The 17,429-nt window shown below is 38.0% G+C and overlaps 2 protein-coding genes across 9 annotated transcripts in view; one reads left to right on the top strand and one right to left on the bottom strand.

Moving 5' to 3' along the window:
* Positions 1-4,747, bottom strand: part of unc-104 (kinesin family member unc-104) — a 112,951-nt gene extending 108,204 nt beyond the window's left edge. For 7 of the 8 annotated variants that reach the window (XM_073988216.1, XM_073988224.1, XM_073988225.1 and 4 more), the window contains exon 1: positions 4,079-4,736. The gene's annotated coding sequence lies outside the window, so the exon portion shown is untranslated. Of the gene's footprint in view, positions 1-4,078 lie in introns of all 8 variants that reach the window. The other variant, XM_073988222.1, reaches the window with a different exon arrangement.
* Sps2 (Selenophosphate synthetase 2) overlaps positions 3,763-17,429 on the top strand; it is a 29,846-nt gene continuing 16,179 nt past the window's right edge. The window contains exon 1 of the mRNA XM_073988233.1: positions 3,763-3,980. Coding sequence (XP_073844334.1) covers positions 3,835-3,980 — 146 coding nt within the window. The 5' untranslated portion in view covers positions 3,763-3,834. The remainder of the gene's footprint in view (positions 3,981-17,429) is intronic.

Raw genomic sequence — 17,429 nt, 5'->3', positions numbered from 1 at the left:
TATTTTCGCTACGGTGGCACACAAATACCACGCCGAATTCCACATTCTTTTAAGTCTCCCTATTTAGCAATTTTCACAGTTATGCCATATTTTCATTCGCTCGGAAAGGTCTCTTGCTCCCAGACTTCAGAATCAAAGGGAGGAGGATTTCTGCACTAACATTTATATCGGCTCTGTATAATTCGGCGGATATACCACCAATACCGGCGGTTATCCATTAGGTAGTTGCTTGATGGCAACAAAGACTTCACTTATACTTGGCGTTGTTGCTCGTATCCTTGAATTTACATCATACATGGTGGTATCAACATCGATGTGATGTTGTCCAGAATTAATTAGTAGTTGATCTTCGTCGGTGTTGAGAAGATTTCATGTCTCATCTTTTATTGAGTGTTGAAGAGGTATGTTGCGGTGTACCAATTCTTTGGTGATCATAAATACTGTACGGGAGTCGCCAATGTTTGTCTCTTCTGACTGAGCGCTGCACTACTTTATGGAGGGATCGATATTCCAACTCATACTGGGGTAATGTTGCGGGACTCACGTTTTCCCCCGAATGGATCATCTCCTTTATCTCCAATCGATTTTGAATGATTTTCCATGTTTGGTCCGTCATCCATATTTGTCTGCCTTTAGTCAGAGGACCCAGAGTATCTTTTGCGCATTTCATAAATATGTCCCTAGTTTTATTCCATTTTTTCTGCAGCCGTTGATTCACGTTGATGTTACTTCCCGCAGCCTGCCAATAACATTTTTAACCTAGTTAATGTTAATTCGGTGGACTGCAACCTTCTGCGGGCGTTTCCGGTGATCATATTTCTGTATAGCGATTCGGAGGCGCAATTTAGCTACTACCAGAAAGTGGTCCCTTTATTAACCAATATCGGCACCGTGCTGTTTAGGACTCTGCTTCAGTGAAGTCACCAGTTTTCATCTATTTACCTGAGACGCCACGCATCATCGTGACCATTCAGTCTACAGAGTTCCAGGTATATATATACCCAGCGAAAAGTTTGCCTCCAAAGAGGCAGTTAAATGATATGTACAAGTTATTTGGAAGTGCATCAAATTATGCATTTTCACTCAAGATTTTTAACTGACCCTTTGGCATTGCATTTTAACTGAACCTTTGGCACTGCATTTTAACTGACCCTTTGGCATTGCATTTTAACTGACCCTTTGGCATTGCATTTTAACTGACCCTTTGGCATTGCATTTTAACTGACCCTTTGGGGTAGAATAGGAGGCAGTCCAGAGCACATGTTTTGAATAACAAAATAAAATACATTTATTATTTGTGTAAAACAAAATATTAATAACTTTATTTAATTAACACAAATTATGAAAATTTCTATTGAATTCAATCGCAAACATGTGTGTTTCCTCCGCTCTTCATTTAATCCAAGCTTAAGTGCTTTTGCTTCATCTGCTAAATGGGTTTGATATTGTCTTCCCATCACCAGTTAAGATTTCGACATGTACTCCAACAGCACTCCATTGGGAAATTTTCTTCTTCTTTTCTTCTTTTGTATTAACAAATGTTTGGAAATGTTAACACGATTATCTCTTTTTGGAAATGTATTCCGCTGCCTGTAGAGATGTACAAACTGATTTATGTACATGTAGGGATCTCCAACAACTGCTAATAAAATGTAGTGAACGGAGTGCCTTTTTCACGACTCCGTTTGCACTGCATCCGGATGCTGTTAAATTGTGAGGAATTGGAGTGCCTTTTTCACGACTCCGTTTAACTGCCTTCGGATGTTGTTAAAACATGACAAATGGATGTGATTCTTTGAATTGCATCCAAATGCGTTTAAAATGTGAGGAATGGAGTTACTTTTTCACGACTCCGTTGAACTGCATAAAAACATGCCGTGAAAGAACTAGTCTACATTGCACTACTTCCAATTTATTTTGCTGGGTATATATAGAAATGACAAGGGCAACCTGAGTTTCTAAATAAACTGTGACAACATTTATCTCTCTTTTTTCTCTACGAACTGCACAGCTTTCAACGCTGCAAAATTATCTATACCGCCCGGAATTACTTTAAGCATGGAGAAGATTATTGATGTGCGTAAGTGAGTAAACTTCACACACTTTACACAAAACAGCACGTGTTCCTCGAATGTTATAACCACATTTGGTAAGATCGAGAGATAATCTGCTAAAAATCTAAGCTGACGTTATCAGCGAACAAAACGTCTACTAGGCTCGGATGGACTGTGGAAAGAACAAGTTTGAGGTGGAGGATGATTTTATCTAAAGAGAATACTAAGCAATATGCAGTTTTGGACTGTGCAAGCAGTTCCAAAATAAAACATCTCCACCAACAAAAGATATCTATAAAAACGTGTTGTTTGTGAAAAAAAAAATAAAACTGTATATCCCAATCCATATTGACGGGTTGTAGATCGACTTCAAATTGAAGAAAGCCTTAAAACCCTGTGTTTTTCGGATGATCTAGGCGCATGGAAGTTATTCTGTATTCGACTCCTAGAACAAACATTCTGCTACAGCAGTAGTAAAGTGAGTACCACACAGCTAGGTATTTCCAGAAAGCTTCCGATCATAGGAGAAGTGTTATAATATCATGTGTAGCATGCTCAATAACTACATTTATATTAATCCACAAAGTATTGTTTTAAATAAAAAATAATTAAAAAAATTAAGTTTCAGTGTTTTATTTATAAATGCACTTAAAACTAGAAAATAATTTGTCGCTTAGCCTCAATAGGTATATTCTTCCTCATGATGGAAATCTCTCAAATAAAACGCTTGCATTTAAATTAAAAATGGTGACAAAATTAAACGGCACGCGTTTTTTTTTTTGAGAGATTTTTATCATGAGGAAGAATATACTTATTGAGGCTAAGCGGCAAATTATTTTCTAGTTTTAAGTGCATTTATAAATAAAACACTAAAATTAAGTTTCATTTTTTTAATTATTTTTTATTTTTAACTTTTTAGTAAATACATTTTTTGACCACTGAGAAGACCATATCCAAATTACAGTAAATTTAGGCCAAAAGTGTAGATAAAAACTTTAAAATCGAGTCGTACCGTTATATGGGTGCTGTAGGTAAAATCTGAAAAGTCTGCAAAGTTTTAGTTCGATTGGTCAACTGCAACTGTGTTAAAATGAGTTACAAGATTTGAACTAAACGGGCACCAAAGCAAGTTAAATAAAACACTGTAAAAACCTTTACCGGCTTAGACCATGTTTATATTACCAACATTTAAAATAATTTTTAGGTAATGACATTACGTTTCAATAATATGGGTCTAAAAATGTTCTATACCTTCGATCAGCTTGACCCATACTTAAGCATAGCTAGTTTCAACGAACATTCCGTAAAGGCCAAGGAAAAACTTCTCTTCTGGCTTCTTCTGAGCCATACTTACCTTGTTGAAATGATTGGAATCACGGTGCATACAATTTGTATCCCAAATTTTAGTTAAATTCCTCATGTTTCAAATTGACTCTGAACTTATTAGTTATTAAAGCCATACCAAATAAACACACATAGAATCTTAAGTAAAGATTAAATTACAAACACAATTTAATGTTTTGATACTTATTAGTCATCTTTTAATGGCAACGCTCTGTAGCCAGCATTGTGATTAGCGCATAATGATGTCAATGATGACATTAAGTCAAACATCAACAGAAAAAACGAAAGTGAAATTAGCAAATATTAAAATAAAACAAAAGGAACAATGAAAGCTTTACTAAATAATAATAAAATATAATATAAATAATCAATAGTCAAATCAAAAAATATAAATAATCAAATAAGAAGTTGGGTACTTTCAAATTCAATTGGATGGATGATGTTGATATTTTCCAATAAAACAGAATCCAATCCACCAAAACACTCGCAAAATGTTCCAAAGAGAAACTATTTTCTAATTGGAATGTGGAATGCATGGGCAACAGTATATGGAAGGAGAAGGAAAATCGATTTTTCACAAAGGTAAGTAGGAAAATTTTTCACAAATTATTTTTCTAGACATTATAATAAATGTTGTTAAAAATGTTCACTTCAAGAGTCCATATTAAAACAAAACTTACTGTGTATTAACAGGTTTTTTTTTAATTTTGAGTTTAATTTGTTTTGTTTTGTTCTTTACTTCTTAATAAAATAACTTTGTTAATTTGTGCTTTTCGATTCTTGTATATTTGTTTTTGTTGATATTTATTTGCACTTAATTTCTCAAGAACCTCACTGATTTCTTAAAATGCTTAAATTTTATCTTTTTATTATTGAATTTTTAAATTATAATTTATTTAGGAAGTAATGTTTAATAAACGTTTTTCACTTAGAACCGTAACCGCAGACCGTTTTCAAAGACGAGCAACGTAGTTCTGAGTTGTATCCTTTCGCTCTTGTTTCTATTGGTGACTTGTGGAATTTAAGATATTTATCCACTTTCTACAACAAATTCAAATATTTTGCGCATTCTTATTCTTGTAATCTTGTAAAGGCGAAACGAAATAGACTCCACACGTTGTAGGGGATGGATTGTGTGAACAAGTGTGTATGTCACTGGTAACACTTGACTTTTCCATTAGAATTTAAAATCCACATTACTTTGTTCTTGGTAATAAGTCTGCGCAGGTTCTTTCTAGAGCGTTGATGATGGGGGGAATTGAATTATTGTATTGTTTTGACTGAAATAAAAATGCAAACCCCCCAAAAACAGCTGATTTATTGTTGTTTTGATGTTCTTTAATTTCTTTAATATTCTCCGTACTTTAGTGCTTATTCCTTGATTCTCTCTTTCGTAGGCCGATAAGCGATAACCGACACATCGATTTTTATAGGGCGATTTTTACACTGGACGATGTTTACGGGCCGTTGTTACATAACCTTATGTTGAATAACAGTACGTTTAAAGGAGACCAGATTTACTGGGTTTGAAATTACATCGCGAATCATGGCACAATAATACAGGTACAGCGGCAAAAACAGCTGGTTATCACACTAGTTGTCAATATTCATTATTGTGAATAAAAACACATACAAAATCTAAACAAGCAATTCACAATAATACATTATTGTGACCAAATTTGACGTTTGTTATGATTTGATGTAACACCTTATTCCACCATGATCGCGAATACATCAGTGGCCAGTTCCCGTACTTTATAAAGTGGTAAAAGTCGTTAAACTTGAAAAAGTCGTAAATGATTTTCATATAAATTTTGTGTACGGGAACGCAAAATGTGCAAAAGTGGTAAAAATTGTAAAAACTTTTTAGTTCTGGAACAGAGCTCAAAAAAGGAAGCTATAATACAAACAGGCTATTAGTTTTAATGGATGCATTTCCAAAATACACCTTCTAGTTTCAGTAAAACAAACTAGCGTGAATTTCATTAAAAAATTTCATGAAATTAGACGTTCTTAGGTCGAATTCCCCACTACAGCAATTTCATGATTTTACCCTACTATGGAACTCGATCTAGAAACGCCTAATTTCATGAAACTTTTTAATGAAATTCACGCTAGTGTGGACCGGGACTTAGCAGTTTCGAACATGAAAGTTTAACGGGCTTATGCCATGTTCATACCAGCATTTGAATCACGTCGTTCATTCTCATAATTATGTACACGAATTGACCCATTCATACCACATGGTACACAATTCATAGCAACATGATTCATATTTTCATAGTTTTTGCTTACTGATTTTAAAGAAAGTTTCAACCAAAAGACGAGTAAAGTTAATTGATATGAACTGAAAAAATATTTGTCCTTCTTTTAGATATATATTTAATATTAAATTATATTAGTTTCATTCATGTTCATTAATTTCAGTATATTTTCCAATTTTTCTATTTTAAAAATTAACGAGAGAGAGACCTGCCAAAATAACTCTTTGGTATACAGACTTTCTGGCAGGCATTTGATTTTAGTTTCTAAATTTGTACGCGAATTTGATACAATGGACAAAAAATGCAACTGCAATGACAAAATTTGCTATGATTTGAATATATACTAGTCGTTAAACCGTTTAGATTTCATTAATGTTTTGCAGTTTCTCCAAAAATGTTTTGGGTTTTAATAAATTTTTAAATTTATTATTTTTCTGTCATAATTAATATATTTCGATAAATTCTCCCATTTGTTAGAGATGGGACATATTTTATCGTCATTCTGAGAGTAATTAAAATTGAACAATGTACAAAAATCGTTGTTCGTTCTCAAAATGTTGTATGGGAAATGAAGTAATTACATCAGCTTCGTTCCCGTACTTTTTAATAGTAAAACTCGTAAATGAGAGATAGAGAGATAAATTGTTGTCACTGAAAAGTTTTTTCAAAAAGTTCGGGAACGGAAAAATGGAAAATACGTCAAAAAAAAACTGGAACAAATGTCAAAGTCGGCATATCAGCCAATCAGACGCCGGCAACCTTGTTACTATTTTTTTACTCGCCCAAATTTGTCGTGTAAAAAGTTTTTAAAGAGAGCGTCATTCATTCGACAGGCGAACAACGTAATTGAAACGCTCGTGTGAACATGACATTAGTATGAACAAGACATTACCTACCCAGAAAAAAAGTTTGGAAGTAGTGCAATGCAGAGTTATGATTTCAATACTTCTTTCGATGAAGTCCACACGGACTTATGAAAATGCACTGCGCTCGATACATTTTGGAAGCACTCGCTTAAAGATCCCTAGCCAAGCAAGCCAATTTTTTGATCCCTACAGTCGCAGTCTTTTTTTTCTGAACACAAGAAAGAGTGTTAAAATTCTAAGAATTTGTTTTATAAAAAATAAAGAAATACAAACTTAAGTTATGAACATTGCTGTAATTCACGAGACGCAAATTATTTTTGAAGTTGAGTTGGAGTTTTTTTGGAAATCTGAACTGAAGTAGGAGGAAAAATGAAAAACCATTTGGATGATGAAGCAATATCAATTTCGAGGTTATAAAAAGCAGAGTAGAGGAAGTAAACTTAGTTACGATCAAATTTAATGGATAGTTTTTATAATTTGTGTTAATATAATAAAGTTAATATTCTTGTTTTACACGAATAAGCAATGTATTTTATTTATTTTGGGATATTTGCAATGGCTTGCATTTTATAACATCTTTAGACTGCATTTAAATTCAATCCAAAACACTACATCAAAGGCTGTGATTGGGATCGAAAATGGAGTGCATCCTAGCTGTGTGCCGTGGAAGCAAAATGGAGTGCATCCTAGCTTCGCGCTCTCTTGTAAAATTCATAGGTGAATTCATAGGAAAAGATGTACTCCAGCGGCAACTGTTCTTGTGATTTAACTGCATCCGCGGATGCAAACTTTTTGCTGGGATAAATAACACATTTTTTCAAATTGAATAAAGCTGAAAACACATCCAACGTTTCGGTAAAGTTTTGCTCGTTTTGGCCATTTTTACACTGTTGGGCATGATGCCGAAAAATTCAAATTCATTTGAAATATATGCCGGCAAACAGACCAACGCTGGACTTTAGTGTCGGCGTCGCCCTGTTATAGTTTTTTCTCAACGTCCAACACAAAACATTACTCAAACGTGGGATGTGTTTTCAGCTTAAAATGTATTTTGTTTTTGTCATGGCACAATAATAAGGTACAGCGCCAAAAACAGCTGATTTTCAGACTAGTTGTCAAAATGCATTATTGTGAATAAAATCTCATACAAAATGTAAACAACCAATTCACAGCTATGTATTATTGTGATCAAATTTAACGTTTGGTATGATTTGATGTAACACCTTCTTATGCTAAGTTTACATTTACGAAATCCACTCGATTTCATCTGGATTTCATTTGACGTTTAACCTATGGATTTGACAGTTGAAATCGAGTGGATTTCGTAAATGTAAACCAAGCATTATTCCACCATGGTTTTTGTTTTGTGCAGGCACGCTAGATCTGGCAAACTATCGATATTCCCAATAGCAGTGGTCTCTTTCAGAACTCCAAGAATCTACTAAAGTGGGGTACACACGATCAGTTTTGACTGTCAGTTTTGCTCAAATAATCGGTTGCTTACCAGTGTGGCCGCTCATTTTTGTCAGTCATCAGGCAACCACAAAATATTTTGTGGTTGCTGGACAGTTTGACATTTATCGATATTTCCGAAAAATCGTCAGTCAAAACTGATCGTGTGTACCCTGCTTAAAGCTGGAAACACATCCAACGTTTGTTTTGAAGTTTTGTGTCGTCCGTCGTCGTCGATTTACGTTGGGCGTTGGTAACACACATAAAACTTTTGATAACACCGTCGTCAGTCATATGTTTTATGTAAACAATAACATACTAGGCGTTTACACAAGAAAGACTGTCTGTAAATACAGCCCTGATTTACTAGCACATACATACATTTGTCGGCTGTCTCCCAGCTGTCCATCATTTTTTCACAGACAGTAGGCAAGACAAATTTTTGACATTTTTTGTTAAAATAAGTGAGATAATAATTGAAATGTGTTGGAAACAAAAGAACATGGACAAAAACAAAATATGTAAACGGAAAACAAAAAGAAATCGACGATTTTCATTCATAATTTTACAACTGTTTTCGCAGTTGTCTGGACGCCTACGTCACAGAGGCAAGTTTTGGGTTTTTGACAATCAATACATGTACTCAACTGTCCTGTCATGTGTAAACACAGGGATATGTTCGGCTCTCAACATTTAAGAAATGTAGGTTTGGTTAGGCCGCCATCAGACCATCTGCTTTTTCACATGTATGACATCAGCTGTTCTGTATATTAATATACCCAAAGTGACAACATACATGTGAAAAAGCAGATGGTCTGATGGCCGCCTTAGGTTTAAGGATGCGCAGCCCACTATTAGAATAGGTGACTGCTTCACTCGGAGACCGTTGGTCCATTGTGTTCATCCTGTGTAGGCTATTTAAAGATGATGGAGATGATGATTTAAAGATGATGGAGGTGTGTTGTTGAGATGATTAAAGGTGAAGGAGATGATAGAGTGTTGATGCAGCTTGATGAGATGAGGATGATAGGATAGAGATGATGAGATGATGGTGAGTGTAGGAGATGTAGAGATTTACGCCGAGGAATTATCTGGAAGAGTGAAAAGAGTCTGATTATTAAGGGTTGTTAAGGACCTTTGCCAAGCCATGCTAGATGTCTGGCAAAGTTGAGTAGGACGATGGGATCTATGTTAGACAGGAAGGTCAGAGTGTCTATCTCATATCTGCCTAGTGTACGGTATCTCCATTTTTGCAACATGGGACACCTATAAAGCAGATGTTCGACAGTCTCTATCTCCTCCGCATCTTCACATAGTCTGCAGTCAATGCCTCTGTCGTCCCATTTTGAAGTTAGGACCTCACTCTGCAGTGACCTGTTATAAGTTCCACCGCGATTTTCATCCCTAACTTATCAAGTGAGAGGAGGGAAGCCGTTCTTCGACGAGAAATCACAAATAGCTCTTGAATTTATGGTCCGTGACTTGAGAGCCTTGAGGGCCGCTTGACTATCGACATATATAGTCACCGGTCCTGTAAGACTGCCTTCAAGCCCTTTCACCAATTCAGCTGCTTTCATGATAGCATGAATCTCGGCCTGAAAAACACTACAATTATCGTCAAGCTTATTTGATTTTTTAATTAGTGGATTCTCGCAGTAGACGCCAGCGCCAGTACCTTCTTGTATCTTGGGAAGATAACAGTTAAGGAGTCAAACTTGATTGAGGTAGGCATTTAATCGCTTACTCAAGTCGACTACCAATTAGTTTTAGTACATTCGAGTGTCCAAAGTGTAAACCAATCAACACCCTGACTCCCGGAGCCTAAAAGCAGTTCTCGCCGCCTGAAACTGGATTAGGATGTCCAGAGGTTGGAGATCCAGGATGACGTTAAAAAAAGCTTGTGGAGTGCTTTTATCGATCCGGTAATCAGCAGTGACGCGTTTCTTTGTACACTTGATAATTTGTAAAGTAACGCTTTGTTCCCAAGAGCTTGCCACCAGACCAGTCCACCATAGGTAAGTATGGGCAGGACCACGGTTACATACAGCCAGTGTATGACCTGTGGTCTCAATCCCCAACTTTTCCCAATGGAGTTCTTACAGGAATAGAGTGTCATGAGTCCTTTCTTCGTTCGCTCCTCTAAATTTATTTTCCATGACAAGCGATGGTCCAGAATAGTGCCGAGGTATTTAGCTTCCGTAGAAAGTTCTAGGGCCACCCCGTCCAGAACTGGAGGCTCGAAATTGGGAATTTTGCGTTTCTTAGTGAATAGTACAAGCTCTGTTTTTTACGGGTTTACTCCCAGCCCGTTGTTCTGGGCCCAGTTTGCAAGTTGTACTAAGGCTCTTTGCATGAGCTCAGACATGGTTGGCAGGAATTTGCCACTTATCAGCACGACCACATCATCAGCATAAGCAACCACCTTGATCTTCAGCCGGTCGAAGCACACAAGTATTTCATTTATTACCAGAAGCCATAGCAGGGGTGAGAGAACTCCTCCCTGCGGATTGCCTCTGTTTACAGATTTCCTCACGGAACTCTCTCCTATGCATGAGTTGATGATTCTACTTTTCAGCATCTCATCAATCCATTCCACAAGGATGGAGGAAATGCCTGTGTTGCTGAGGAAGGCCGCCAGCGTGAAGCCTGAATTTTCCATATGCTTCTCAACATGCCCGACCACCTCATGCAAGGCAGTCTCCACTGATTTGCCTTTAGTATAGGCATGTTGTGATTTGCTGATGTTAATGGGGTTCAATTGTGTTCTAATGTTTAAAAGAGAAAGGAAAAAAGACTAATTGGTCTGTAGTCTTTTGGTAGAGTATGACTTGGCTTCCCCGCTTTGGGGATGTAGGTCACCTTAACCTCCTTCCACAGACCAGGGGCTCAATTCTGTTTCTATAAAAATGTGAAATGAAAACTTTTATAAAGGAGAAAACTGTCAAATGAAAAAAATTATAAAGGAAATATTTTTCATTTCAAATTTTCATAGAACAAGAATCCAGCCCCAGGTATATACGATAACAATAAACAAGCCTTGAAAATTTCTACCGGGATTGATAGCGCCGGCTCAGCCACATTCTGTAGCATTGCCGGTATTATACCATCCGGTCCCGGTGATTTATAAGTCTGGAAACTGTTAATCGCCCACCGAATTCTTGTGTGATTAGTTATTCTGTCAATCAGATGCTCATCTTCGACAGTTCGGACTCGACTGTGATTTGCTGTTGGCAAGACTCCGTCGAAGTCAACACAACCGGGAAAATGAACCCCTGACAGCAGATCCAAAATCTCTATGGATTTTGGGTCTTTAGATAGTATCTTACGGAACCTGGCAGCTTCACTAACCTCTTCTATCGACTCGCTGAAACTAACCCAAAAATTTCGCTTAGCTTTCTTGATTTCACTCTTGTACTTATTGAAATTGACCAATCCGTACCGAGTTTCGTCTTACTGGCTTTATTGTAGGATTGCCTTGCTGCTTTACACAGCTTGGCTAATTGTTTGGTCCACCACACCAGTTGGGATTTCTTCCCCGGATAGGTGATTGGACAAGAGTCCTCATAGCTCGTCAGAAGAGTTTTGGTTAGGGAATCCACAGCTCTCTCAACCTCCTCGACAGTATGGAGAGTGTTACTTCCACTTCCACATAGTTTTGAGGCCGTCAGAGCTTCGAATTTACCCCAATCCGTCCTCCTGGGATTTCTATAAGGGTTCTGTGTTACCCCAAGTATAGAGATTTGAAATAGTATCATCCTGTGATCCGGAAAGGAGCACATTTCTGATACTTTCCAATTCTCTACATTGGAGTCGTCTATGTTGGTCGGGGTTATGTCAATGACTTCCCCCCTTAATCTATTTTGAAACGTGGCAGTGTTATACCCCGGTTACACTATTGAAGGTTAACCCACTGGGTTTGATAGATCCAGTGGGTTAATCTTTGCTGGTTACACTTTGCTTTTCGAGGATATAAACTGTCAGCTGATGTTTGTTTATGTATACATACAAAATAACTAATAAAGTCGTGTTTTACACTTTTACAATTTCTCGTATGAGATATCGTCCCCTCTTTGCTCATATTGGTATATTTTACACACAGGGATACATTTTTGTATCATGGTATCAAGCGTACTTTTTGTTAAAAAAGGGTCTAATGTAAAAAAATAAATAATTTTATGATTTTCAAATAACTTTAGATTTATTAACTCCATAAAATCTCATGTGACCAATCGTAAACGTGTAAAACACGACTAACTCTGGTGCAAAAACAGTTGCAACTTTTGGTACTTTTTGAGTAGAGTTGGATTTTTTTGCACAAATACCGAATACAACACTGTATTTTTGGTGGATTTGTGCCGGATTTAAAATAAACCCAGCCATGAGAGGATTTAATTTTTGTATGGCAAATCTGGTCAGATTTGAGCAGATTAAGCAAATAAATCCTCATGAAGTGGGTTAACCCGGCAAAAGGCTGTAGTGTAACCGTACTATTACCCCTATTACAGATTCTTATGCTAAGTTTACATTTACGAAATCCACTCGATTTCGACTGTCAATTCCATAGCTCAAACGTCAAATGAAATCTCATCTGAAATCCATTGGATTTCATTTGACGTTTAACCTATGGATTTGACATTGAAATCCAGTGGATTTCGTAAATGTAACCCAAGCATTATACCCCGGTTACACTATTGAAGGTTAACCCACTGGGTTTAAAAGATCCAGTGGGTTAAACTTTGCTGGTTACACCTAGCTTTTCGAGGATATAAACTGTCAGCTGATGATTGTTTACGTATACATACAAAATAACTAATAAAGTCGTGTATTACACTTTTACAATTTCTGGTATGAGATATCGTCCCCTCTTTGCTCATATTGGTATATTTTACACACAGGGATACAGTTTTGTATCATGGCATCAAGCGTACTTTTTGTTAAAAAAGTGTCTAATGAAATCAATAAATAAATATTAATAAATTTAAATAATTTTATGATTTTCAAATAACTTTAGATTTATCTCATGTGTGTAAAACACGACAAACTCTGTTGCAGAAACAGTTGCAACTGTTGGTACTTTTTGAGTAGAGTTGGATTTTTTTTGCATAATTAGCGAATACAACACTGTATTTTAGGTGGATTTTTGCCGGATTTAAAATAAACCCAGTCGTGAGAGGATATAATTTTTGTATGGCAAATCTGGTCAGATTTGACCAGACATCACATCCAAGGACGACCTAGCCTATGCTCCCTAGTTCATCCACTAGATCTTGAATGACCTTGCCTGGTGGTTCGGGGTCTTCATAAGGCATGTAAATCGAAGACAAAACCAAGGGTTTGCTCCGCCCTTCTTTCATCTTCCGTGGTTATATCACCTCTACTGTAATTGGACATACGTCGTGGTGTTTTATGTGGGTACCTACCATACGGTCTACCCCACAGTGCTCTTAACACCGGGTGAATACAATGCGTCTACCAACGCCCCCGCACGGAAAGTACGAGTACCAATTCGCTCACACGTATTTGGACGTGATCGCCACCTTGGTTAGGAGCGGAGCCTATCCAAACTCCTGCCTTTCTATGGGTCAGGCACCCGGTTGCCATGCAACTCCACATTCGAGCCGAAACTCTACCCGCGATTTGGGTCCAAACCACAGCCACCGCGATGCTCCCACAAGGGGGCCAACACCAACTGCCAGGCCAGATCCGAGGATCTGGGGGCACCTGGCACCCGCAGTAACAGAATATAGCCCCCGGTACCGCGTGGCCAATGACCACTACCAGTTGGACTCCAAACAGTCCCGGACTGGTGACCTCCTCCAAATTAGCCAGCCGAATTAAGAAACAACACAGGACCACAAACAATTAACATGCTGCCCTCACGGACTGCACAATGGGCCCATAGGGACCGCGCCAACGGACAACACAACACAAGCAGTAGACGAAGCCACCCTCACGGATGACCGGCGCGACATTCGCACCAGGAACCAACGCCGCACCACTCAACTTCTCCAAACCTCCTCCAACACCAACACGCCCAACTGCAGAGATGACTATGTGGAGGAGTTACCTCCACTAAGTCTAGTCCTTTTCCTATCAAACACTTCACGTGCATACCTACTTAAACAACTAAAGGTCCGACTGTCTCCAAGTGCCCTACTGAAATCCCACCCCGCCCCTCTATACGTTATACCCATATTGACTAAAACTCTAATGTCATCATAGTAAGGACATTCCGTCAGTATATGCCTCCAGTCCTCAGTCATCCCACACCCACATAAATCTGTCCTGGACAGGCCTCTTGCATATAAAAATGCATTTAGAGAGCCATGCCCCCCCAGTAAGAATCCCAGACTCATGCTAAAGCTGAAGTCTGGGCGGTCCAGTACGAACGTTGCGTCACGAATAAATTCGTACGTCACCCGCCCTTTGTCACTGTCCGTCCACCTAACAGCAGCACGCTCCCGAAGGATTGCACTGCGCCGCCTAACAGCCCCATCCACCAGATCAGAAGGCCCGAGCCAATCATCCTCAGACAGTTGCAAGCCACCCTTCAGCTTGTACAGAACAGTCCTACATATCGCTTCCAGGTCAAAGGGCAGGGCGCCAAGTAGCACCTGCATTGCGTCCGTGGACACAGTGCGACACACTGGCAGACATGCTAACATGACCACTCGTTGACACGACAAGAGCTTCCTACGCCCGACAACAGATTCTGCTGCAGCACACCATACAGGCGCCCCATATGTAGCACAGACAACAAAGAGTCCACCATATATGGTGCGCACAGAACGTCTGCTCAAACCCCAGTCGGTCCGCAAGACCCTTCTAACCATACCAGCTACAGCAGTTAACTTGTCCTTCAAACGATCAAAGTGCGGCAGGAAATTCATTCTCTCGGCCATCGTTATCCCAAGGTACTTGACCTGCTTGACATACCGTATGCCGTGGTCACCAAATCGAACGTGGGGAGGTCGACTGTGCGCTAATCTGCCTTTGAGCAGCATTAGCTCAGTCTTCTCCCTAGACACCTCAACACCCACTCGGTCACTCCAGATCCCTACGATATACCCATGGCCTCCTCAGCACGACGTTCCAGTTCAACACGAGTCTCACCTTCAATCATGATGAGGAGATCATCAGCATACGCACAGATCTTGAAAGTGGTCGCTAACTCCCGCAGCAGAGAATCCATCATGAGGTTCCAAATAAATGGACCACAGATAGACCCCTGAGGGCAGGCAGACAGAAGGACAGAATGATTAGGTTAAGATTCTTTTTAGCAACTATACATGTCCTCACCTTGTCTCCATTTGAGGCAGCGAAAACAGAATAGTTCTTGCCGCTAAGCCCACTCACCTTATTTTTATATAAATAAGGTTCCTGGACTAGGGCGATATCGATGTCTTGAGTCGAAAGGTTTTGTAGCATACAACTTTTCCTGTAATGGAGGAAGTGATGATCGATGTTAGGTTAGGGTAGAGAACGGCGGTAGCGCACGCATAGAATCCGGCCTTATAGCTCGTCGGAGCGGGATTCAACTGACCACCAATTACCCAATATCATCTTGCCAAAAAGAAATACGTGTTATTACGTGCTTTTAGTTATGTGAATAAATTAAAATGAGGGGAAATTAAAAACAAATAAAGAATAGAAAAAAAGTAGAAAATGTGTTCTGCGGTTTTAACAGAAGGAAAACTGTTAATACCGTCACAACTGGAATATAGGCTTGGAGAAATTGACAGGAAACGGATGCTAAGATTCTTAACATAGAAGAAAATGTTAATACAAACATAGCTAAGAAAGTTGGAGAGAGTGACAGGAAACGGATGCAGCTATCTACCAAAATGTTGCGAGCGAATTGATATTACAACGCTCGACTGCCCACCCAACCATGTTGCAACAAAGAGAACATGTCCGAAAGAGTCTTATTTGGTTGAAACACCCAAGCATAACTACAACAACTCTTGCTTACTGGCGGATGAAATCAAACAGATATATTTCTAGGTTCTATTCATACATCATCCTGTTTTTATTACTCTTAAATTCAGATAAAACAATCATTCCATGGAATCAAAAATATCTTAGACACTAAGTTAAAAGCTAAAATAAGTATAATAAGTTCTAAGGGAAACCAAAAGAATCAATAAAAAAATTAACTTAAAGCAATGGAAAATCATAAACTAAGTAAAGGAAAAAAAATTAAAGAAATAATCATAGATATTGAGCGTTATCTCTCTTCTTCAAAATGCTGTATAAACGGAACTGGCAGTACCATACAAACTGTCAGTCCACATAAATACTCTTTAATAACGCTAGGCAATATCGTCTCTCACAAACTTCAAATATGAATACTTTTTATATTTTTTTTTCAACAACCAAATGCAAGGTCACGGATGACCATATGGGGATTAAGTAGGAAAAAAAGTTATGTCTTCGTCATTCACAAAATCACAAAAAATTAAACTATGCTCAATTCTGCATTGAGGTTTACGAAATTGATGTTATTTCCGTTTATGTTTCGTACAGTTGTGAAATTATTCTAGTTAATAGATAAATAGCAATCCACACATAATAAGTTCATTACCTGTATAAAGACATCAGTGGTAATTTAAAACATATGGTCACTCATTTCATTCCTTGCATTGTTATTTTTTCATGAATCTCTTTCATCATTGCAAATATTGAGAATAACAAGAACAGATAACATAGTTCAATGACTTACGTGGTTTCTTTCTCGGCAGTCCTCTTTGAAAGTATTTTCTCGGAGATCGCTCAAGCCGCTTGCATACTGGTTTTAGAAACTAATAGTGCGGTTACACTACAGTTTTTTGCCGGGTTAACCCACTTTAAGAGGATTTATTGCTTAATCTGACCAGATTTGCCATACAAAAATTAAATCCTCTCACGACAGGGTTTATTTTAAATCCGGCACAAATCCACCAAAAATACAGTGTTGTATTCGGTATTTGTGCAAAAAAATCCAACTCTACTCAAAAAGTACCAAAAGTTGCAACTGTTTTTGCAACAGAGTTTGTCGTGTTTTACACGTTTACGATTGGTCGCATGAGATTTTATGGAGTTAATAAATCTAAAGTTATTTGAAAATCATAAAATTATTTATTTTTTTACATTAGACACTTTTTTAACAAAAAGTACGCTTGATACCATGATACAAAAATGTATCCCTGTGTGAAAAATATACCAATATGAGCAAAGAGGGGACCATATCTCATACGAGAAATTGTAAAAGTGTAAAACACGATTTTATTAGTTATTTTCTATGTATACGTAAACAAACATCAGCTGACAGTTTATATCCTCGAAAAGCTAAGTGTAACCAGCAAAGATTAACCCACTGGATCTATTACACCCAGTGGGTTAACCTTCAATAGTGTAACCGGGGTATAAGGGAAAGATAACAACAAATGTAAACATTCATACTGAATTGA

Source organism: Musca autumnalis, unplaced genomic scaffold (assembly GCF_047663935.1).
Source record: "Musca autumnalis isolate F117 unplaced genomic scaffold, ASM4766393v1 scaffold_5, whole genome shotgun sequence".
Taxonomy (NCBI): Eukaryota; Metazoa; Arthropoda; class Insecta; order Diptera; family Muscidae; genus Musca; species Musca autumnalis.
The sequence above is the reverse complement of the archived record's forward strand: the minus strand, read 5'-3'. Positions and strand labels throughout refer to the sequence as shown.